Below are 23,170 nucleotides of genomic sequence, written 5' to 3'. Positions count from 1 at the left end.
TTCCAGTGGCTGACTTAGTGCCTGGTATATTCGAGATCAATGTATATTGCAATAAATTGATTATCAGTAATTTTCCTAATAGATTTCTTCATAATTGTATTTCATTTACTGACTTAATATACCCTCTATGCCAGAAATGAAGTTTCAAAGAAAGTCAGTGCTGTGTGTTTGCATTAGTTTACAACATTCATGCCATCCCATCGCATGCTATCCTTGTTCACCCATCCACACTAGCATGTAAAATCCCTGAAGGCAAGAACCGTAGGTAGCCTACTTACCCTTAAATATCCACTGCAGTGTCTTCACATCGCAGGCTTGGTGGTTGCTGAGTTGATGCGAATAATCTCACTACAAGCAGAAACTGTATGCTCACCTAAAGCCATCTACAGCTTCCACTAAAGAATTCAAGAGTACACGTCTCTCTAATCTTGACAAATCATAAGAAAGATTTTTTGAGCTACTGTGACTTTCACAAGTACTCACAGGTTTGAATTGCAGTGTAACAAGGCTGTCTAATCCATTTTGTCCCCCGGCTTGGGGGCTCCCCCTAAGGCGGAATCCTGCCAAATCTTGTCACTGTGTGTTGAGTTTTCATCTCAGTGTAAGACTAGAACTTTCTTTGCCTTCAGTCCTATCCAGTCTCTATAAGCAACACCAGAGTCCCTACATTTCCTGGCAGCTTGCAACCCCCTTCCTACGACCAGTGTCCAGCAATGTTGAAGTTGTGACAACTCTTTCCTGAAGCCGTGGGGTTGAGGTGGACAGATCCTCTGATCCAGCCGCTCCTCTCGGGTACCAGCTTCAACAGCCCCAAACATCTTGGGCCCTGTGCCAGTTCCCAGACCTGTGTCACGTTGGGGCTCGAGAGCATCTGATCACCAGAATACAGAAACCTTCTTCTCTCCCCTCTGATCTGTTTTGGACTAGAGTCCTCCAGCACAAAAGAGCTCATTCCTCTCCTCCTCCATAGAACCTGAGGGTCCATCAGTTAGAGTTTGGCAATGAAAGGGTCCCAAGGCATAAAAAGATTTGTTTAGCCTCCATAGGGTTGAGGAAGACCTGACCTTAGAAACAGAAAAAGCTGATTCTCTACAAAGTTCACAGAACAAAAAAGAAAAGAAAAGAAACAGAAAAAGCTTCAACTTCTTTCTGAGAAGTTAATACCTTCCCTCCTCCTCACTACTACCCAGCCATCCAGCCACACTGCAGCCCAGGAGAGGGACCCTTTGGCTACCGCAGTGTAAGACAAAGCACAAGTAAAGGCTTCAGAAGCTCACTCCACTAATTTGGATTTTTTGGGGGGGAGACAAGGTCTTGCTCTGTGGCCCAGGCTGGAGTGCAATGATGTTATCATGGCCCACAGCAACCTCAAACTGCTGAGTCAAGCAATCCTCCTGCCTCAGCCTCCAGAGCAGCTGGGACTACAGGCCCGTGGTGGTGCATGCCTGGCTAATGCTTTTAAAAATTTTTGTACAGGGATCTCTCTATGTTGCCCAGACTGATCTTTAACTCCTGGCCTCAAGCCATCCTCCTGCTTCCACCTCCCAAAATCCCGGGATTACAGGCGTGGCTTCCACTAATCAAGTTTTTGATGGGATATTTTTCCACAGGTGCTATGTAGATCATTCTTTTTTCCTTTTTGTACAAAGCTTCAGAATTTTCTGCATATATGTTGGAATGGCAGGAGTGAAGCCAAGGGGGGAAAAAATAAAGTGAGAGAAGAATGGAAGTCAGTCCTAAACAAAACACCAACAGTACTCGAGATTATGCAGGTGAGTGTACTTAATGCTATTGAATTGTACACCTGAAAAATAGTTCAGATGGTAAGGTTTATGCTTTTTATCTTTTATCACAATTAAAAAAATGATTGTAGAAGCACAGCCTGTAGTTGGAGGGGAGGGCACAGTTGTCAGAAATTCTTTCAAATACATTTGCCAAATATTCTAAAGTCTAAATCAATTTGTGAAGACATTTAATCTGCTAAAATACATTTACATTAAATAGAATTGGCTTGCATGAGCCAAAGGTGTCTTCTTTTCTTCCATCTTTTGTGTTGTTGTCACAAATTACCACTCTATAACCTAGACTTTAAGTTTGTCAGCTGCCTCAGAAATAATCCATTATAGGATAAGATTCCTGGTGGTTTTATTGCACGAGACCAAGTTTTTGGTCTCTTTTCATGCACACATGATCTCAGACTATATCCAGGCTTCTAGAGTTGTAGAAAAGTTACAGACCGATGTCTCTCTAGTCTCAGATAAAAAACATGACACAAGCAAAACACTCTCAATGAATCAAAAAGCATTCCTCTCTTCACATATCCATCTTGTGCAGATAACAACTTGTATGCCAAGGACTGTAAATTGTGCCTGTAACGGTGAACACACACATTTTCTGTGTTTAGCTTAATACTCCGTGGGAGCACCAGGTACTGATGGCAATTTCCATACTTCTTTAAACATAAGCATCAATCAGGCTCCAAACTGTAAGCATGTTGAAAACACCATACATTAAGAGCCAAGAACTGTTGGAGGAATCACAAATATTTATTCTAAAGCAGGTCTTAATTCAGCTTTCTTCTGACTTGGGCTGTCTGCTGACATCAGTCCTTTATTCAACACCCCAAACTCTTTCAAATAATAGCCAGCTCTTGATAATTCCATGTGGCAGTTCTCCTGATTTTCAAATGCAGAAAAATTCAGATGGAACAACCAAAGATATGTTAAACACTTCAAATTGTATGGCTGACTGTATGAGTCTACGATGGACCTAACGACAGAGTGGTGTGGGGAGCTGCCTCCTAGAAACTGTGTGACACCAAGGGACCACTTGATGTGGGAACCCTCTGTTGTCCTCATCCACAAAATCGTCTGTATATTACATCCATATGTGACTTCATCTTCAAAGGCTCAAATGAAATCATATGAGTGCTAGGATTTGAACGTGTCCTCTCCAAAATTCAGGTGTTGCCAGTGCGATAGTATTAAGAGGTAGCCTAAAGGTGAGGTGATGAGGCCATGAGGAATGAGAGTAGGTACCTTTATAAAAAGACTGACAGAGGGAGTCCATCCCTTTTGCCCTTCTGCCTTTGGCCACGCGAGAACACAGCATTTCTCCCCTCCAGAGGATGCAGCAACAAAGTGTCATCTTGGAAGGAAAAGGATGGGGGCTCTTAACAGACACAGAACCTGCTGGTGCCTTGATCTTGGACTGCCCGGCCCCCAGAATTGTGAGAAATAAATCTCTATTGTTTATCAATTAACCAGTCTCAGGTACTTGTTGTTCCCTCCGTTTGTCCCTTTAGCCTTAAGGGTGGTAACAGCTTTGCCACAGTGTTAGTCTCTGGGTACGTCACAATCTTGTCTGCTTCCTTAGCCCTGTCCATAAGGCTTTGTTTGAGCCATTTCCTAACAGGACTGTTACCCATACATGGTCAAGCCATCTTCTTGCACTCGTGGTCTTGTCTTCATTCCCTACTTAATACTGTACTTCGGTTTCTCTAGAGAGAGGTGTAGTGGATACTGTAGTGTGCTACCCAGATCTCCCCTTTAGGGCTGCAGTACTTGTTCCCCAGGTGTTGACAGTGATCACACCAGAGTCCCTCTTCAGCAATTTCCCTCCGCAGGAGAGAGCCACCTTGCCAGGGTCATACCCCATGATCCATAACCCCATGATCCAATGACTGATCAGTGCAGGGAGGCCTGGAGTTTATTAAAGGTGAAATCACTTTGCTTCCAGGTGGGACAACCCTGAAGGGCTTTTCCAGTTCCACAGGTCTACATGGGATTGGCAGGAGCTTTCACTGAGACTGTGTTGCTGTTCAAATGCCCTGCCTGGTCATTCTGCCTGCTCTCCCTCCTCGGTGCTGTTACTGACAGCAGCACTCCTGGGAGAATTCCTGCACACGGATCTTCAGCTTGGAGTCTGCTTCCCAGGGAACCTGCCCTGAGACAGTGGGTTCCTGACTAAAGACCAGGAAATGGTCTCCCAACTACATGCTGTTAACTGTCTCAAAGACAGTGCTGCCAGTCTAGACTCAATTTCCTCCTTCTGTCAGGTCTTCACCTAAGTTTGCCACTTGCCTGTCTGGGTCTCCTACCTGTTCCCTACTGCTTGGAAATTCCATTAGTTGGTCCTGTCTCCCTCATGTTGCCTAAAGAGTCCAGTGTCTCTGGATTGAACTGTCTTATCACCAGCTGACCTTCAGCTCTGACATCCTTCTTGCAAAATAATACGTTCTTCTCGGTTCACACTTTGTGCTGGGCACAGCACTGGTACCAGAGATGTGGACACGAAGAAGTAGTCTCTGCCTTTGAGGCGCTCCAGTCCCACATTTGCCACTTTGCTAGCTGTAGACTTTGTTAAGGAAACTGAGAAGAAGTGGCTTGAAAGGCAGGAAGAGAATGGAAAGAGAGGAAAGCTCTGGAAGCCTCCTCAAGGAAGAGAGAGATCGATCAACTATGTCAAAAGCTGCTTGAGAGATCAAACAAGGACCAAGAATTATCATTGGTCTTGGTTACATGGAGGTTACCAGAAACCTTGACAAGCACTGTTTTAGTGGAGGGGAGAGGCCAATGGCCTGCCTGGAATGGGCTCAAGAGGGAAAGGGGGCTGAGGAAAAGAGATTGGGCACAGAGTCCTCTGGAGTTTTGCTGTAAAGGGAAAGGAAGAAATGGAGCAGCAGATCACAAGACGTGTGCTCACATGTTCGTTTAACTCAGATTCTGTAGCGAGTTTTTGCACTAGTGGAAATGATGGGATTAAGAGGGAGAGTTGTGATGATTTGGGGATACGATTGCTGGAGTGAGAGGAGAAAGAGATGCATCTGATGCGGGAGTGAAGGGGTTGCCCGTGGGAACACAGGCACAGACACGTATGAGCACAGAGGCAGGCACGTTCATAGATTGGGGTTTGGAGTAAACGAAGTTCTCTTCTGACTGCTTCTATTTTCTCAGCGAAATAAGGAGAAGGCTCATGAGCTCAGAGGAAGGGGTTGAGGGAAGACACTGGCGATCTGAAGAGGACAGAGGTGCATAATCGTCCCACAGGGAATGGAATGAGAATGAGTCAACTGGGCATAGTAAGGCTGTGTTGTTGGGAAGATTCAACAAGATAGTAGATGAAAAGCATTTAGAACTATGCCCTGCTCATAAGGAACATGCAAAAATAATTAGTTATTATTAAATCAACCTGGTGATGATCATGCTGCTTATAAACAAAGCGTTTTGAGAACAAAGAAGCAGCACCCACTCCTCGGAGAATTAGGAAACTAACCCCAGAGGCAATGAATTAAGGGCTTATTTTAGTGCCAACTTTATGGTGAGTACACGTGGTGTTTGTTTTTCCATTCTGGTGACACTTTACTTCGAAGAATGGGCTCCAGCTCCATCCAGGATAATACAAGGGATGTTAGTTCACCATTGTTTTTTTGTGGCTGATTAGTATTCCATGGTATACATATACCATGCTTTATTATTACACTCATGTATTGGACACTTGAAATAAAAAAACTTATCTTAAGAAGGGGGAGGAGGAACATTTTAACAGTTACTTAAACACTGGGTGCTAAACATATTACCACTACTGAGAATGACGTAGCCAGTGGCTTGCTTTTTGTAAATAAAATTTTACTGAAACACAGTCATGCTCATTAATTACAGATTGTCTGTAACTGTTTTCATGCTACAATGTCAGAGTTAAGTAGTTGCAATGATACTGTATGGTCTGCAAAGCCTAAAATATTTACTATGTAGCCTTTTGCCAAAAAAAAAAAAAAAAAGTTTGCCAATTGCTGAACATAGAATTAGATAAAAAGTGATAGTGGACCTAAGAAAATAGATTGGATACACAAATAATATCATTACAGAATTAATAAATTAGAAACAGCAAGAAAGAAAAGGGACAGCTATTATAGAAACTGAATTGCCAACTTAGGAGAAATGCTAAAATAAACAGCAGCAACTGAACAGATTTAAGCAATCAGAAAGAAAATAGAAAATATTGACAAATTCTTATTCTCCAACTCTCCAAATATTTAGAACAGATGAAGGTGATCCCAATATTTGGTGTCCCTAAAGTAGAGAACTCAAAAATATGGAACAGAAAGAGTAAGTATTCAAAGATTTAATAAAAGAAAACTTTCCCAAAATGCAGAAAGAATTGAATCAGCAGCCTTAAAAGAACACACCATGTTCCAGGACATTTTGAATTGGTACAACCTACAGTGAATCATATTCTGATTCAGTTTCAAGAATCAACAAAATCTTCAGACATCCAGGAAGGAATGGCAAATAATCTAAGGGATAAAACATTGTGAGGAATCAGATTTCTGCATGGTAACAACTAATACCAGAAGACAATGAAATAACCTCTATAAAGCTCTGAAGGGAAGAAAAATGGCCATTTCAATCTCTGAATATTTTTCTTTTTTTTTCTTTTTGTTTTTGTCTTTTTCTCCTAAAGCTTTCTATAGACATCTAAATATTTTTCATAATTTCTCAACCTTACAACAGTTCTCAGACATAGCTGCACATTAGGCTCCCTGGGGACCTTTAAAAAATTGTCCATGTTTTCACCACAAGAGCAACTGGAGGTAAAAAAAAAAAAAAAAAAAAAAAAAAAAAAATTGTCCATGTTTGAGAGGTCACCCCAAACCAATTAGATCAGAATCTCTAGGGGTAGAGCCTGGACAATGGGAGTTTGCAAAGTTCACCAGGTGACTCCGGGTGCGGATGATTCTAAGGCAGGTCTACTGAGAGTGTGGTCACCTGGGAGCTTGTCAGAAATGCAGGTTCTGACACCTCACTCCAGACCTACAGGAATCAGGATCTTAACAAGTTCCCTAGGAGATCTGGATGCATGCTTCAGATTGAAAAGTCTTGTGGAGGAATCTTTTAAGAAAGAAGATCTAGATCTAGATCTAGAGATTTATCTAAAATGGATTTAAATATAGATTTAGGATATATAATTTTTAAATTAATAATATTTGAATTTAAGCAACATCCTCAGTTTCACTTAAGTTTTTCTTGTATCAGTAAAAATTAAGTTGAATAATTTTATTTTAATGTAGCATGCATAGAATCATCACATTTTAATAAAAGTGTTTCTCCTCAGTCTGCAAAGATGCAGAAAAAGAAAGATGTTCACCTGATATTATTTATGAGTAGTGAGATTTGAGGTGATTTTAGACTTTCTTTTAGTATTATGCTACATTGCTGAAATTTCTAAAATTGTATACTATTTTTCAAAATTACTAAAGTGATTTTTCTAATTAAAAAAAGCCCTCATGCCTGTAATCCTAGCATTCTGGGAGGCCGAGGCAGGACGATCGCATGAGCTCAGGAATTAAACCAGCCTGAGCAAGAGTGAGACCCTGTCTCTACTAAAAATAGTAAAAATTAGCCGGGCATGGTGGCACATGCCTGTAGTCCCAGCTATTTGGGAGGCTGAGGCAGGAGGATCACTTGAGCCCAGGAGTCTGAGGTTGCTGTGAGCTAGGCTGACCCCACGGCACTGTAGCCCAGGCGACAGCATGAGTCTCTGTCTCAAAAATAAAATAAAATAAAATAAAATTTAAAAAGCCGTCAATTCATTAGTTTGATGATCAGAATATGTGTACCAATTCACACCAACCAAATTCACAGGTACCAAGAATCAGAATAGCAACACATTAATTAACGTAGCCCATCCCAGATCTAAGACATGCCATCCAAAGAAGGCATCTGCTTTTTAGTGGATATATTTACTCAGGGGTCTAAATCACATAATAGAAGCCTGCTCAGTGAACAGAGAAGTAGAAAAAAGGAAGTGGGTCTTAGAAAATTTCTTTGAAATTATCATTGAGTAATGATAGTTTGATAGTTAGTCGAGTAATGATAATTGCTTCACTGAAGCAATTATTCTTTGTAAAGAACTGTTTTCTCAGTGTAAAATCAGGACTCTGTCTTCTTATCCTAAATATTTATCATAAGGTACAGTTTCCCAAGGTTATGATTGATATTGCTTATACTGGAGGAACTTCCAAATCACAACCGCAAAAGAGTCATTTCTGGAAAGGTTGTATTCAGTACCAAACATAAGTTTAACATCCATGGTAGTGGCAATATCAGAAGTTGGCATCTCATCCTTATCTCTGAATATTGGGTTTATCTTACTTGGGGGTGATTTGAGCCTTCTGTGTATTAATACATGCTGGTTTTTCTAAAAACTTCATAAGGAACAAAAAAAGTAAATGTAATTTAAGGAAGTCGAGCCTGTGTTTTTTTATGAAAAAAGATTTAATGAAAAACATAAGTTAAATTAAATTCAATCCCAAGGCTAAAAAGGTGATTCATTATTGTCAGCACATCTCATTTATTAAAAAGAAATAAACATTCCACTCCTTTCTTGAATTGGCTTGAGTTGAACTCTTTTATAGGAAGATGGGGGACAGACATAATTATCTATGTACATGATCCCAGCTTTCCACTCTACCAGTATAAATGCTCCAACATGTGTTAGTATCCTAACTCAGGAGCTCAACTCAATATTAAGGGATACTTTTGTCTGTGGAAATACTATCTTGCCCTAAATTTTAAGTGATTAAACCATAATTACATGTATCAGCTAAGTTTAAGGCTTTTTAAATTACTATTTCATGGAGTTTATGATTATGAACTTTGAATTCTAATAGGTTAGAATCCTCCCACTTGCTGGATAGAGACCTAGTGTAAAACAAAGACCCTAAATTTATTTCTTTTATAAATCAGGACTAATATCACCTACCTATTTTTAGGGTTTTCATAAGGTTTATAAATAATATTAAATGTGTAGAGTACACGGTAGTTCAATAAAGGAAATTCATCTGATAATCAAAGGTACTTAGAAGCGCTCATCCAAAAAAGAGTTCATCAGGTTTTTGTTTGAGAATCACTTTCTGCTTGCTTGCTATTGCTTCAATCACTGACCACACTAGGAGGAGGTGATCAGAAAAGATACAGGCAATATCTAAACCATTCTCAATCAAAATTCAGATGTAAGCACAAATATACCCACTTAAGTTCATGCATTAATAGTTATCCCCCTAGGGAATAATGCTTCACAATAATGTGAACAAGCACTTAAAATATTAATAGTATATTTGTATAAATTAATATAAAGCATGCCAGAACATGGAATATGCTCATTCTCCTATATCTGTGATAGTTCCTCCTCCTTCTTCTTTTGTTTTCTTCCTGTTTCCTCCCATCCCTTCTGAATTTGGGCCCTCTTCTCTCTCTGCTGCTTTATCAGGTAAAACAGTCTTTGCTATGCAAAAGTTTCTTAAAGTTCCAACTCTAGTCAGTATCTTTTTCCATAATGACAGACTTACTTTTCAAATACCAGTTTGGCATCTCTATGTGGACGTCCTGATGGCACCTTAAATTGAATAACACCCTACGTTCCATTTGTCCTCTTCTTCCCCCAAAACTAGCACCTCCTCCTGAGATTCTTATTTCTGAGACTGGAAATCTGAGCTGGTTTTGAGTCTTTCTTTCCTGATATTCTACATCCAAACGGTTGAGTTTAGGGCTTCTGCCATCCTAATTAAGAAGGTCCTTCATTCCCATTCCTGCTTCTATCCTTCTACTCACAGATTCTTACCTTCATTTCTGTAATAACCTCCTACCTGGTCTCCCAACCTTCAGTGTCCTCCCCTTTACAATCTAACTTACAAATTATACTTGGATGAATCTTCCCAAATCACAGAAGCAGTTATTTACTTTCATTCTCAAATCTCCCATTGGGAAACAGATTAAATAAAAACACACACTTGGCATCGGAGATTTTCTATCATCTGTCATCAAGTTATCTTTTAAGCCCCATTGTCCTCTATTCCTTTGTCCCTGGAGCTGCAAATGAATGGCCCCAGAAAGCCAGATCTGGCTTGCACGTGCAATTTTTTGTAATTCTTTGGCCCATGCAATGGATTCATAAGTTCTGAATTAGTTGCTTATTCAAATTAGTTGCTTATTTCAAATTAGTTGCTAGCATTATACATTCATTGAGAGGTTTCACATAAAAATCCAGATTCTGGCTTCTCATGAAAAGCTGGACTATCTGGCACTTTGGACCTGCATGGCACAAAGCTGGGCAGCCAGTGCCCTTTCACATGGAGAACCAGGTGCCAGTTCACCACAGCCTGCACCTGACTGGTGTCTCTCAATCTGCATGTGCCTGCAGATATCTGAATTTATGATGCTTGTTCTATACTACGTAGTGCTCTGGTCAAGTGTATCATTCCCAAATGCATAATATGTCTTCTCTTATGGTTTTCCCCTCTTTCTAAAAATGCCTTCTCCTTCCATCTCTCCTATCTTTAAGGCCCATTTCAAACATCACACCTTCCAAGAAGCTTTCTCTGAGCATGCTACGGGATGTTACTGCCCTGTTTCTGAACTTCTGTAATACCCTGTGGTCTCTTCTGGCCTGGAGCCCATGCTCCTTGGGATCACAGTCACTGGTATCCTTGATTTGTCCCCTTTTCTCAGGGAGGTGTACAGACGCACACTTCTCCCCACTCCTCGGGCTTTCTCGAGGAGGGGTTTGGAGTCTCTCCCCAGCCGCCCTTCCCCTGTGGGATCTGCCTGTCTACACAGTGGAGAGCCTGTCCTGCTTGCAGTAAAGGCCCTGATGCAGCAGGCAAGCCCAAGGCTGCCAGCACTGCCTGGGTGTGCGCATCTGCCCCATTCTGAAGCTCAGGATTGGGAGGCCTATTGTTGCCACACACTCAAGACAGGGCTTCCCATTCCCAAGACAGCTGGTCAGCAAACTAAGCTAATGTTTTGACCTTCGCTGCCTAAATACTTACCTCACACTGTTTCTAAACCCAAACAGGGAAAACGAGGGGTTCCCATTGACCCTCTTCTAACCTCAACAATCAGGACTCGCTCTTCCTCAAACCTTCTGCCACAGCTTGTAAAATTCATCACACAGGACAGGCACCCAAAAAGTATTTATCAAATTGAATCAAAAGACATAATCAATATGCATAAAATTCATGGAACGTAATTTCTCTTATGCTTATATTCCCATAACCCATAATTTAAATGTCTCTGAAATGTTAACAAAATACAAATTATTCCATCTGTAACACAAAATATTTATTTCCTATATACATTTCCATTTTTATGTAAATCATTATGCATCATATCACATACTTTAAAAAAAAAAGAAAAAGAAAATATAAATCTTAAAAGTCAGTGAAAAAAGCATCACACTGTGTGGTCTTTATCAGCAGTCTCGTAGCTCTCCTTTCTTGTCTTTTTTTGATTTTCTGGTTGTTTCCTGACGAATGGTTTCATGCTCCAATATGGCCATTCTAGAAAGCCTCTGTAGGTACTGAGATGGTGCTCCAGTGAGAGGGTCACTGAAGCTAGCACCTGAGGGGGGGGGGGAGGGGGTGCGTAATAAGCTATTACAATTCAATTGAGCACACATGAATGATATTCTATAAAGTGCAGTGTGAGTGAATGACTATTAAACACTACTAGTTCTTCAGATAATGTATACTTTGAATTGGAAATGCCAATGCTTACTTTCTAAAGTGACTGTGACTGTGACAGCCAGTCCCCTAAAAACATATTTAACTGAAAAAAACCCTTAAATGCTTGTATTTAATTATATAAAATTAAATCTGAGTCTGTAAGGTACTTCTTAAAACATGGGATGGCTGTGGAATTTATTCCAAAGTGAAAGGCACCATCTCCATAAATAACTCATTTCATATTTTACATGCTTATCAATTTATTTTCTTCAAGTAAAATCATTTCCCATAAATGCTAAGTAAAACAGTAAAACTGTAAAGTAAAATAAATCATTCACTTAACTGAAACAGCGTTAATCAAGCTTCTCTTACAGAGTGGTAGTAATAATGATAGATGGCATTTATTGAATGATCTTTGTCAAATACTTTACGTCTGTTTTATATAAAAAGTGACAAGTACTATCTTAAATTGCAGATTTTAAAAAGACAATTTAGGTAGGCTAAGGAACTTGCCCATGACCACATAACCAGCAACTGTCAGAGGCAGGATTGGAACCCAGATCTCAAACTCAAAAGTTCCCATGTAATCACTACACATTGCCTCTAAATAAATAAATATGTAAAAACATTTCTATTTGGAAACATATAAGGCATTGAAAATAATATACTGACCCATATTGCTTTAAAATATTATTTAACTTCAAGCAGTTTCAAGTGTCAAAAAAAAAAAAAAACCTGTCTTAAATTCTCCTATGTGGTTGTTATTTTTTGTTTGTTTTGTTTTATTTGCAGGTGTAATATGAGTGAGAAGTTCAGAGAGAGAGAGTTGAGAATTAAGAGTATGATCAGGACTCCTGTTTTTAGCTGTACAATGGACCTGACACTTTAAAAGACCCTCCAGCAACAAAATAACTAGATTCTAGGCATTAAGCAAACCCGACAAAAAACTTCGAAGAGTCAGTATCATACAGACAAATGCAATTAAGTTAGAAGTTGTTAACAATAAATTTAAAATTCTCAAAATATTTAGAAATTTATACATTCTAAATTATCCATCAGTCAAAAAGGAAATCATAATGAACATAAAAAATACTTATAGCTAAATTATAACTATCATGAAACTTGTGTGATGCAGAAAAAGTTGTACATAGAGAGGTTTATACCTTAAAATTCCTATGTTAGAAAAGAAGGTTGAAAACTTATAGGCTAGGTATAAGATACACATTAGGAAAACAGTAAACCCAAAGAACATGGAAGAAGAAATATAGGAAAGAAGAGAAATCAATGAAGTAGAAAAAAAGTTATAATAAAAGAGATTTTTTAAAAAGACAAAAGTTCTTCATTGGAAAGACTAATAAAAAGGTAAGCCTCTGGTGAGGTTAATCAAGTAAAAAAAAGAAGGCACAAATACATGATATTAGGAAAAGATGGATAGAATTACAGATAAAGCAAAGACTAAACTTTATATCAATAAATTTTAAAATTTAGACAAAAGGCAAAATTTTCTAGAAAATATAACTTACCAAAACCGATTGAAGGATTAGAATGCCTTAAGAGTCCTAAAATTAAAATGATTGAATCCATATTAAAAGATTACCCCAAAGAAAATAAGTAACCCAAATAATTTTACAAATAAATTTTATCAGACTTTCAAGAAAGAATGGTAATTCCAATTTTAGGTCCTTTTCTTCACAAAATAGAAAGAGAGGAAATAGTCCCCAATTTATTCCATGAGGCCATTATAATCTTGACACTGAATCCAGAAAAGGATAGGACAAAAAGTGGACGGTTATAAGATCAAATTGCAAAAATTAACTACATTTCCAAATATCTATAATAGAAACTTAGAAATTTTAATTTAAAAGGAATTGTAGCAGATTATTAGCCTAACTCCCAAAACTTTTTACTCCTTCTTCTGTAACAGAATTTTAACTGGGCACATGGTCATCCAGGTATAGATTACATTTCTCAGCTTGATTAAGAGCTAACCATAGCCTTGTTGCTAAGATACTAACTAAAATAAATTTCTGTTGTTTATACGCCACCCAGTTTATAGTATTTTGTTATAGAAGCCCAAACAGACTATAAGATATTTGGATCATTTGTAGGTCTGCTTCTGTCTTCTGTTTCTTCTCTTGTTATTTGTCATTATTTTTCACCCCCCTATGCCTGGTAAATCTTGATTGAGTGCTAGACATTGTATATGAAAACCTATAAAGCTCTGGTCCATCATGTAGTCCTCAGAGAAAATTTGATTTTCTTCTGGCAGGAAGATCACTTTAATCCAACACAGACTAGTTTTAGTAATTTTTTTGTTTTTTTAATTTAAAAAAAATTTTTTTAGAGCCAGGGTCTTGCTCTGTCATCCAGGCTGGAGTGCACTGGCCCAATCATAACTCACTGTAACCTCAAACTTCTGGGCTTAAGCAATCTTGCCACTTCAGCCTTCCCTACTGGCCTAAAGTGATCCTTCTGCCTTGACCTCCCAAAGCACTAGGATTACAGTTGTGAGCCACCGTGTCTGGCCTGGGTTTTAGGGCTTTTTTTTTTTTTTTTTTTTTTAAGCTAGACTAGTCATGGTATGCCTTTATTTATAGTGTGTAGCCCTACAGGAGTTTCAGCTGAAAGCCTGGTGTGTTTCCCAAGGGCCCTTCATCTTAGCAGTCCTAAACTCCCACCTCTATCTCCACGGCAGGTGCTATGATACTGAAATCTCTGCTCAGTTCTTAAACCTCGTGGAAGCTATTTTCTGCTTGATTTCCTGAAATACTGACTAGCATACAACCATTTGGGAATGGACAAACATCTGGAGGGGAAATTGCTCCCAGAATTTTGGGCTCCTTCTCTTTGGTTATTCCTCCAGGATTTTGGCTTCTCCAGACTTTGTCTACCGTAAAGATGGTCTGATAAAAGTTGGTCCATTATAGCCAGAGGAGAAAGTTCTCAGGGTCGTTTTTTAAGAGGTATAACTATTGAAATAGATGACAGTTGCCATAGTAGTCCTTGAAAAATTTAGATCACATTAAAATTATCCTTTTTTAACATTATTCAATGGCTCCTCATTCTGATCAGAGTTAAATAAGACATCCTTTCTAAGGCCCTATATGATTATCAGTTACTCCATTATTTCTCTTACCTTAAGTTTCCACTACTTAGCCATACTGGGCTCCTGTTCTTACAGCCGGCCAGGCACCATTCTGTCTTGGGCCTTTGGTGGCCCCAAAAGAATAACTTAACTCCCTCACCTCTTTCAAGTCTTTGCTCAAATATTACTCTCAGGTAAATCTATTCTGACCATCCTATTTAAAGTTGTAAACTACCCTTCTCTACCCAGATCTCCTGACTTTCCTTACCCTATTTTTGGTGGTTGTTTCCCTTGTACTTACATTCTAATATACTATACAATAGACTCACTTACTATATTTTGTGAACGTTGGCTATATTCTCTCAACAGACTGTAAGCTACAGCAGGATGGTGATCTTTGTTCTATTTAGGGATGTACACTAAGCCCAAGCACCTAGAACAATGCCTGGCACACTGAGATACTTAATTCATATTTGGCGAACGCATAAATGAACTGCCTTCTTGTATGACTCTGAAGAAAATAATTTTCAACAAGTAAACAAGAAAATACTTCAGTAAATACTGAAGACTCAATTTGTTGTAGAAATTAGCATTGGCACTGCAGGGACACAAAGGTGAGTAAGACGCAGAAGCCATAAAGTTGGCCTGTTGGAAAACGGCAAGTAAATATTTGGGCAAGATGCAAAACAAACGTCTCTTGTTCTAATGAACATTTATATTTTTATTTTATGCTGTCTGTTGATTACAGAAGTTGTTTATAGTATATGGAAATTCAGAGGGGGAAAAAATACAAGGAAAAATTCGTGAACACTTAACCTTATGAACTTCACAGTCTGAACTTGCCAAGCTACAGACAACTCAATTCTGACTGCTACCAACAATGTCAATGGATGCCTTACTTGGTAATTTTAGTTTTTGTTGTTTGTTCTATTAACTCCATTATTCCATAATCGCAAAATTATGAAAGTGATGAATACACTTGCAACAGTCCCCAACCTTTTTGGTACCAGGGACCAGTTTCGTGGAAGACAGTTTTTCCATAGACCAGGGATAGGGGGTGGAGTGTCATTGGGGTGGTGTGGGGGTGTCGGGGGCTCAGATGGTGATGTGTGGCCTGTTTCCATGGATGGTACCAGGCTGCGGCCCGGGGGTTGGGGACTGCAGCACTAGAGGAAGACAACAATGATTATGATAAAAATTTAAAATAAGTAAGATTATAAAAATCTTAAGTTTTTAAGGGAATAATTATTGCACATAGGTAAAGGATGAATCATTTGATAGTCTGAAGGACAGTGTCAAATAACATATAATGTTAAAGGTGTTATGCTTAAACCAGTGGTTCTCAGCTAGGAGTGATTTTGCTGCCCTGGGGACATTTGGCAATATCTAGAGATATTTTTGATTTTCACAACTTGGGGAGTGCTAGTGTTATCTAGTGAGGCCTGGATGCTCCTAAACATCCTACAATGCACAGGACAGGCTCTCACCACAAAGAATTGTTTGGTTCAAAATGTTAATACTGTCACCATTGAAAAACCCTGGCTTGGACAATAATCAACAAAAAATAAGAAAACATACTTAACAAAATGGAAAAGTTTTGATTACACAGTTCAAGAATCTTTACCATTAACTTTGGGTAAAATTACTTCAGGAAATGGCTAAGAGTTTATAGTAGAATTTAAACATTAGACATATGCATTATGTCACATGCCATATAGGGCTCCCTTGGTATAATGCCCCATGAATCCGTAACATACAGAAGGACCATGGCAATAAGGATAGATGCCAGAACGCTAGGGAACTCTCTGCCATCTCATAGACAGCATTAAAAGTGTAATTACCTGCCTCAACAAATTTTTCTAGGTCTGTGTTTGAAAAACAAAGCTCTGATCAAACATATCAGAAATGCGGAGGTGAGAAGGCCTGATTTTAAAGTTTTGAAGGACAAATTCATACTTTGAATGTGGTAAAAACATACCTTGGTGCTATAAACCCTCTTAGTCACCATGGACATAAGAATAACTTGATTTAAGAGTAGTTTTGGGGGACTCACACTGTTAGTATACAGATAAGTTTCTATAGTTGGATGTCATAGATATAGAGGATTCATGAAAATGCTATTCTAATTAGAAGGTAAAGCTAGAAAGGAGGGTTGGGGGAAGATGGTAAAGGGTTCACCACGGCAAGGCTAAAGAGTTCACACTTTAGTCTATGGGTGAGGAGAGAGTCATTGTTTTTCAAGAGAGTAATGTGATTAGGGGTCAAGGCTTTAGGCTTTTGTTGAAGGATTTCAAAGGTCAGAGACTCAGACAAAAAGACCAGTTTGCAGGTGACTAAATGGCCCAAGTGTGACATGAGGAGGGCCTATCCCAAGGTCCCAAGATTATAAAGTTCTACTGATAATGAACCTAACGTGCTAAGTTTATAAAAGAAACAAAGCTTAAAAGAAGTAGTAACAAAACAAAGACAATTACATCAAAGAAAAGAAAGGAAATTTAAAAAATAAAAAACATAAATATGTGGCACCCCAAGACATGTAGTGGGAAAAAGAATGAGCCTGCTTACCTTTTGATTTCTCCTGAAGTGGTGCCATGGCACATGTCTCCTCAACCTTCTTTATCCTGAAGATTGTATATTATCATAAAATCACTTGTATGTAAATATGGGTTACATTAACTTTAAAAGATGTAATAAGAGACAAGCAGCATAGTTTCACTTGTTGAATGACATCATATGGAAATTAAACAAATGTTAAATAAAGGAAATTCCATTATAACTAATCCAATCGGAATCAGATACGAACTGACCCGACATCTTGGTTTTTGCTAGTAAATTTTAGCAGTGGATGAGTGCTATGTCTGACTTCTCCCATAGATCTTTTTTTTTTTTTTTTTTGAGACAGAGTCTCACTCTGTTGCCCGGGCTAGAGTGCCGCGGTGTCAGCCTCGCTCACAACAACCTCAAACTCCTGGGCTAAAGCGATCCTTCTGCCTCAGCCTCCCAAGTAGCCGGGACTACAGGCATGCACCACCATGCCTGGCTAATTTTTTTCTATATATATTTTTAGCTGTCCATATAATTTCTTTCTTTTTTTAGTAGAGACAGGGTCTGGCTCTTGCTCAGGCTGGTCTCGAACTCCTGAGCTCAAACGATCCACCTGTCTCGGCCTCCCAGAGTGCTAGGGTTACAGGCATGAGCCACCTCGCCCAGCCTTCCCATAGATCTTTATCATAACTCTCACTAGTCATGACTCAGGCAATGCTAAGAGGAAGGGAACCAAGATTAATGGCATCTGGATGTGTTGGATACCAACTATCACTTATTTGTGACCTATCAATCACCCCAATCTAAATTTTGTCATAATTAACTTTTGTTCCTACTGGAATAGATCTAAATAATATGTCGATTATCAGGGGAAATACATAATGATTGAATCTGCTGTGGGTGAGGTAATCAATCATAAGAATTCCAAACTTCTTGTAACTATTTTAAAGCTTAAAAGTCAGCAAACAGCTTTTAACCTCTCATGCTTCCGTTAAAACAAAAAAAATAAAAGTCAGCAGCAACTTTTTAATACTCTTCACTTCTAAGATTACTGTTATTAGTTATATCACCAGAGTGTGCTTTGAGCTTCACTGTACCTATTTGATTATCAACAAAGAAATCTGAAAAATATTAGACTTTAATCAGAACTTTACAATAAAATAGCCACATATGGAGAAAAAAAGAGGGTAAGAGGTTGTACACAAACCAAACAAATATGAGTACTTCCCTGCTTTGCCAATGCTGTTCTTTTATAGGGCACTGTGCAATATGCAGAGGAGAATAAAACACTTGCAGGCAACTTGACATGTTCTCACTAGAATGGCCAAAACGAAGACACTTGTGTCAAAGGCAGAGGAAAGAACTAACATTTATGCTTGCCAAACACTTTATATAAATTATATCACTTAGCTACCACTATTTCACTTTATATGTGAAGAGCACTTGTCATAACATGAATAAAGTGTATTCAATCATCCTTATTTGACTTAAGTAAATTCACACTCAGGGCAATGTAAAATGTTTAGAAATAATTTCACAGTCAAATCACAAGTGAAGATCCTAAACAAACCAAAAAAACAAATTGAAATAGGGTAGAAATAATAGCAAACAAAATGAAGACCCCAAATTAAGAGGTAAAATGGGCCAATTTAGGGATGCTTTCTAAGGTTCCAGTTTCTTTAAGACAATCACATGTATTGAAGGAAGGGTAACAAGACTGGTCCACACTGATACAAAGTCCATTGCCACAGACAGCCCTACACGTGCCTACCCCCTCCCCAAAGGGCACTGTGACCCCCAATGAAAATGACAAGAGTAAGCTGAGTGTCAGGGATACAGATGTCTTGGTAATGATGTAAACTGACTGTCCTTAGTAGGTTTCATATTCATGTTTCAAATGGTCCCTCTGCTTTCTGTATCCTGCCATCCCTCCTCTTCGACTTAAGTTGCCATCTACTCTACTAGCAACTCACTCTCTTCCACCATCTCTGATCCTGCCTTATTTTATTGTAACCTTGCTTCAGAAAGAGTAATTTTGCTTTTTATATTTTATAGCTTTAAAATATGTCTTCAGATAATATTAAAAATTATGAGAAAGGCTATATGTATGATATTGTCCATTGTGGTGTTATTTACAAAACCAAAAAAGTCAAAGCAACTTAAAATTCAGCAATAGGAAAGGGTTAAATAAACTGTGGACCCATCGATGAAATATAATGTGCGCAGTAAGACTGTCGAATATGTAATGACATGACAAAATGCATATATGTAATATTAACACGTTGACTGCCACACTAGAAAAAAGAAGTTTTCCTTGGAGCCACGGTGTTTTATTATGAAAATAGAATAAAAATTTCAAAAACAAAATGATCCTTTCTAATTTAATAAAAAATTTGTTATTTTTTATTGTTATCTGTGCGTGAGTTATATGCAACTTGATAAATAGTTGAAGCAGCTCCCAAGGTAAAGAGACATATGAGTTACATGTGCTTCATGAGGCCCCGGGCTCAAAACTAGCATGAGTTAAATACAACTCACAAGGCTGTTAATGTGTTAAGTAAAAAAAAAAAAAAGAGGAGCCAGGATAAAAAATTTCAAGTACACTAAAATCACAACTAAAATAAAATCCAACAAAAAAAAGAAAGATAGATGAGAACACCCAACAATGAAGATGGATATGTTAGGATGGGTAGATTATCAAATAATTGTTTTTCTTTTTTCCCCAAATTTTTTGCAAAGTTCTTATTCATTTTCATAATTTAAATAAAAATTTTCTACAACTTTTTAATATTTTCTAGTTTTCTATTTACATTACCAGAATTCATTTCAAGAGTACTTAGCAAGAACAACAGTACTAGTTGGAAAACTCAAGAAATATATCTTGAAACTCCAATCTTGTGTGCTATATATAACTGGATGACTTGAAAGTTCATTATGATGGGAAAATAATATGAAAATATAAATCTTCCCCTAAAAAAAGTTGCAACTCAGAATGCTATAGTGCTTCATATATTTTAGGCTGGCAAAGTGAATACGTATTAGATATTCAATAAATATCTGAAGAATAAATGAACAAACCAAAGCAGAAACTGAATAGAATGTGAGACTATCTCACTAACTTATAGGTCCCTTTGGAGAAAAGGGTTTTCTTTTAATGAACCCTTTTCTCTTTTAATGATATGTTAGTCAGTCTGATTTATAGCAGGAAAAGGATGTAAAATAACGTTTGCGAATGTCAGTATTCAAAGTCTGAGAGACTTTCCTGGCTGAAAAATTCATTCCTGATAGTCAATGCAGAGTCTTAACTAGGCCAACACCTCATTCAGAATCTCCCCTCACATGACTTTAATCATACTAGAAATGAAATACAAGTTCTATATTCAGGATACAGAAACCTGTCAATATTACTGAGAGTTAATTTTTTATCGCTAAAAATTCCAATGCTTTCATGGGTATGATCCAGGCTAGGGCAATCCAGATTTTTAAAAGGAAATCCTTGAATCCTTTCTGGCAATGTCACTTGAAAACAGAGAAAAGTGTCTACTTGTCAAACTGCATAAAATGGCTAACGTGGAGTAAAGAAATTAAATTCTTTATGAAAAAAACCAGTAGGCAAAAAAGAATTAGATTCACTAAGTCAGAAAAAACTCTACATTCAGCAACATTACTACAAATAAATATTCAACAAAAGGGGCTTGGGTAGCAATGACCTACCTGACTGTGGGCATCTCAGCATCACCACGCAGCAGTCTTTTATGAACATCTAGTGGAGTTGAACTTACATTTTTGCAGTAACTTTGCAATCCTGGTAAATACGGCATTTTGACACATTCTTTGACATCTTCTAGACCAAATGCTGTGGTGTATTCTAATTTAAAATATTATCATAATCATCTTGATTAAACGTATACTTCTTTTACTACATATTAAAATGCATAATAAAATATGTTAATACAAAATCAGCCATTAAGTAAAGAAAATTAAGCAACTATAATTTATCTAGCATCTTTCTCAGGAGAATGTCTTTCAATTCCTACTATAGGGATTACAAGAAGGAATAGATTAAGGGACTGATTAAGAGTTAGAATAAGAAAAAGAACAACTTTGCAGACCTTCCACAGTCCTTACTGTCCTCCGCAGTCATTATTTTATTTAACCAAAATTCCCAGAATACTACATGCATTCACATTGAAATAAAAGGCACTTTCAAGAATCTTATCCACTACTTTGAATCTGTCCACCTTCCTACTTTTATGGAAATAATCAAGAGTTATAAGGGCTGGGCACAGTGACTTACGCCTGTAATCCTAGCACTTTGGGAGTCTGAGGTGGGAGGATCAACTGCTAGAGGCCAGAAGTTCAAGATCAGCCTGGGCAACACCGCAAGAGCCCATCTGTTAAAAAAAAAAGCTACTCAGGAGGCTGAGGCAGAAGGATAGCTTGAGCCCAGTAATTCAAGGTTACAGTGAGCTATGATCATGCCACTGAACTCCAGCCTGAGCAATAGCAGGCTCTCTAAAAAATAAAAAAATTTAAAAACAAGAGTTATAAATTCATGATCGGTTGAGCTAGCAATGAGAGGTAAAAGAATTCTAATTCAGCCATTGACTTTAATTTCCTCTCCACAAAATTCCATAACAACTATTAATATAAAAAGCAACATTGAAGAGTCAAGACTGTTTATTCTACTGATCTCACATATCAATGGTCCAAGCGATTGTCAAACTATATTTTTAAAAAATCAATATGAAGGCATTTAGGGGAAAAAGTAGATTAAGAGGGTAAAGGTTTGGCTGTTCTTTAAACATGGAAAAAAAATTTTAAGCATCCTCTACAAAGCGAGTCTAGCACAGCAACAAAAATGGTAATTTAATAGGACTGGAGTTATCACATTAAATGTTCAAAATGCTATTTTACAAGCTTTGATTTTTGCTGTTTTAGAAAAAAATTGTTTTTCTTCATCAAAAACATATAGATTCTCTTTTCAACCATTTGATTTGGGGGATAGGAGGATTGATAAATTGGAGTCTTCTGAGAAACTTTAATGGGAACCTGGTGAAAAAGTTGAAAAAAATGTATAGCAGACACTCAAAACCAGAACGGATGAAATAGTTGAGTAGTTTGAATGTTGCTATTTCAAGAATTATACCTCCACTAATAAAGCTGAAAGCAGAATTCAGAATAAACAAGAAATGCAATTATAACTTGAAAGTAAGGGGGAAGCTATTAATATATTCATATACATGTCAAAAGTTCTCAAACTTTTTAAGACTTTATCGAGCAATTATAGGACACAAGATACTCTAAGCTGCTCAAAAATAAAGTTTTGGTTGAAATTATTAATATATAAAGGCATTTTAAAGATTTAGGTGTCTTAAAATATAAAAATCAACTTGAGTTACTTAAAAGAAAAGACTATTTATAAAAAGTGTGATCAGAGATAGTACTCTACTGAATATTGAGTAGTTCTTTAAAGTGTGTTTCTATCATGAGTCGCAGAATTACATTAATAAAATGATTTTAATTTGCTTCTATTTTTCCATAAACTTAAGATATAATCCTTACACAAATATTATAGAAATTATAAAATATCTCTTGACTGCTTGAAAAATGCATGTATTCTAAGAAAATTTATACAAAAAAATAAATTTCTATGTGTTCTTAAGTAAAACATTAATAATAATGAAGTTACCTTTCCTTATCTTTTGTGTTTCCAAAACTGCTTTCTTCCAGCTACTCTCAAAATGAAAACAACTTTCAAGGGAACTTCTGGTGATATGAGAAGTATCAAATTTGATTTCAGGAGATAGCACTGACATTTTTTCTTCTTCTTTCAACAGTGCTGATGAAAATGAGATGCTACTCCAGATACAGGACACACAAGACAAAGAAAACAAGGTATTCCAGAGGTTAATGTTTTTTCTAATTTATTTTCCATCATGCAGATTAAATACTAACATAGATTTAAATGAAAGCTTACTTATAACATGTAAATACATATTCTTGGGATTTTAAAGCAAAAGCTCTTTAAGAATGAA

At 37.5% G+C, this 23,170-nt stretch overlaps 1 protein-coding gene across 1 annotated transcript; it reads right to left on the bottom strand.

Annotated features, from left to right (window-relative positions):
- Window positions 1–11,250: 11,250 nt before the first annotated feature.
- On the bottom strand, window positions 11,251–22,951 carry C3H8orf89 (chromosome 3 C8orf89 homolog). Its single transcript, XM_069465612.1, has 4 exons — window positions 22,825–22,951; window positions 20,847–21,000; window positions 17,154–17,209; window positions 11,251–11,399 (listed from the first exon to the last, which is right to left on the bottom strand). The coding sequence occupies exons 1-4, from the start codon at window positions 22,949–22,951 to the stop codon at window positions 11,251–11,253; spliced, it is 486 nt and encodes a 161-aa protein (XP_069321713.1).
- Between the last annotated feature and the right edge of the window lie 219 nt (window positions 22,952–23,170).

The sequence above is a fragment of the Eulemur rufifrons genome, chromosome 3 (genome assembly GCF_041146395.1).
Source record: "Eulemur rufifrons isolate Redbay chromosome 3, OSU_ERuf_1, whole genome shotgun sequence".
Taxonomy (NCBI): domain Eukaryota; kingdom Metazoa; phylum Chordata; class Mammalia; order Primates; family Lemuridae; genus Eulemur; species Eulemur rufifrons.
Note: the sequence above shows the minus strand (reverse complement) of the source record. Positions and strands in the feature narration are given on the sequence as shown.

Bases quoted from the DNA above. Each gene is read 5' to 3' on its own strand.
- C3H8orf89 (XM_069465612.1), bottom strand. From the start codon at position 22,951: ATGTCAGTGCTATCTCCTGAAATCAAATTTGATACTTCTCATATCACC. The intron at 21,001-22,824 runs GTAACTTCATTA...ATTTTAAATTAG, and splicing joins AACACAAAAGATAAGGAAAG to AATACACCACAGCATTTGGT. The intron at 11,400-17,153 runs GTAAGCAGGCTC...CCCCCCCCTCAG, and splicing joins ACTTCAGGAGAAATCAAAAG to GTGCTAGCTTCAGTGACCCT.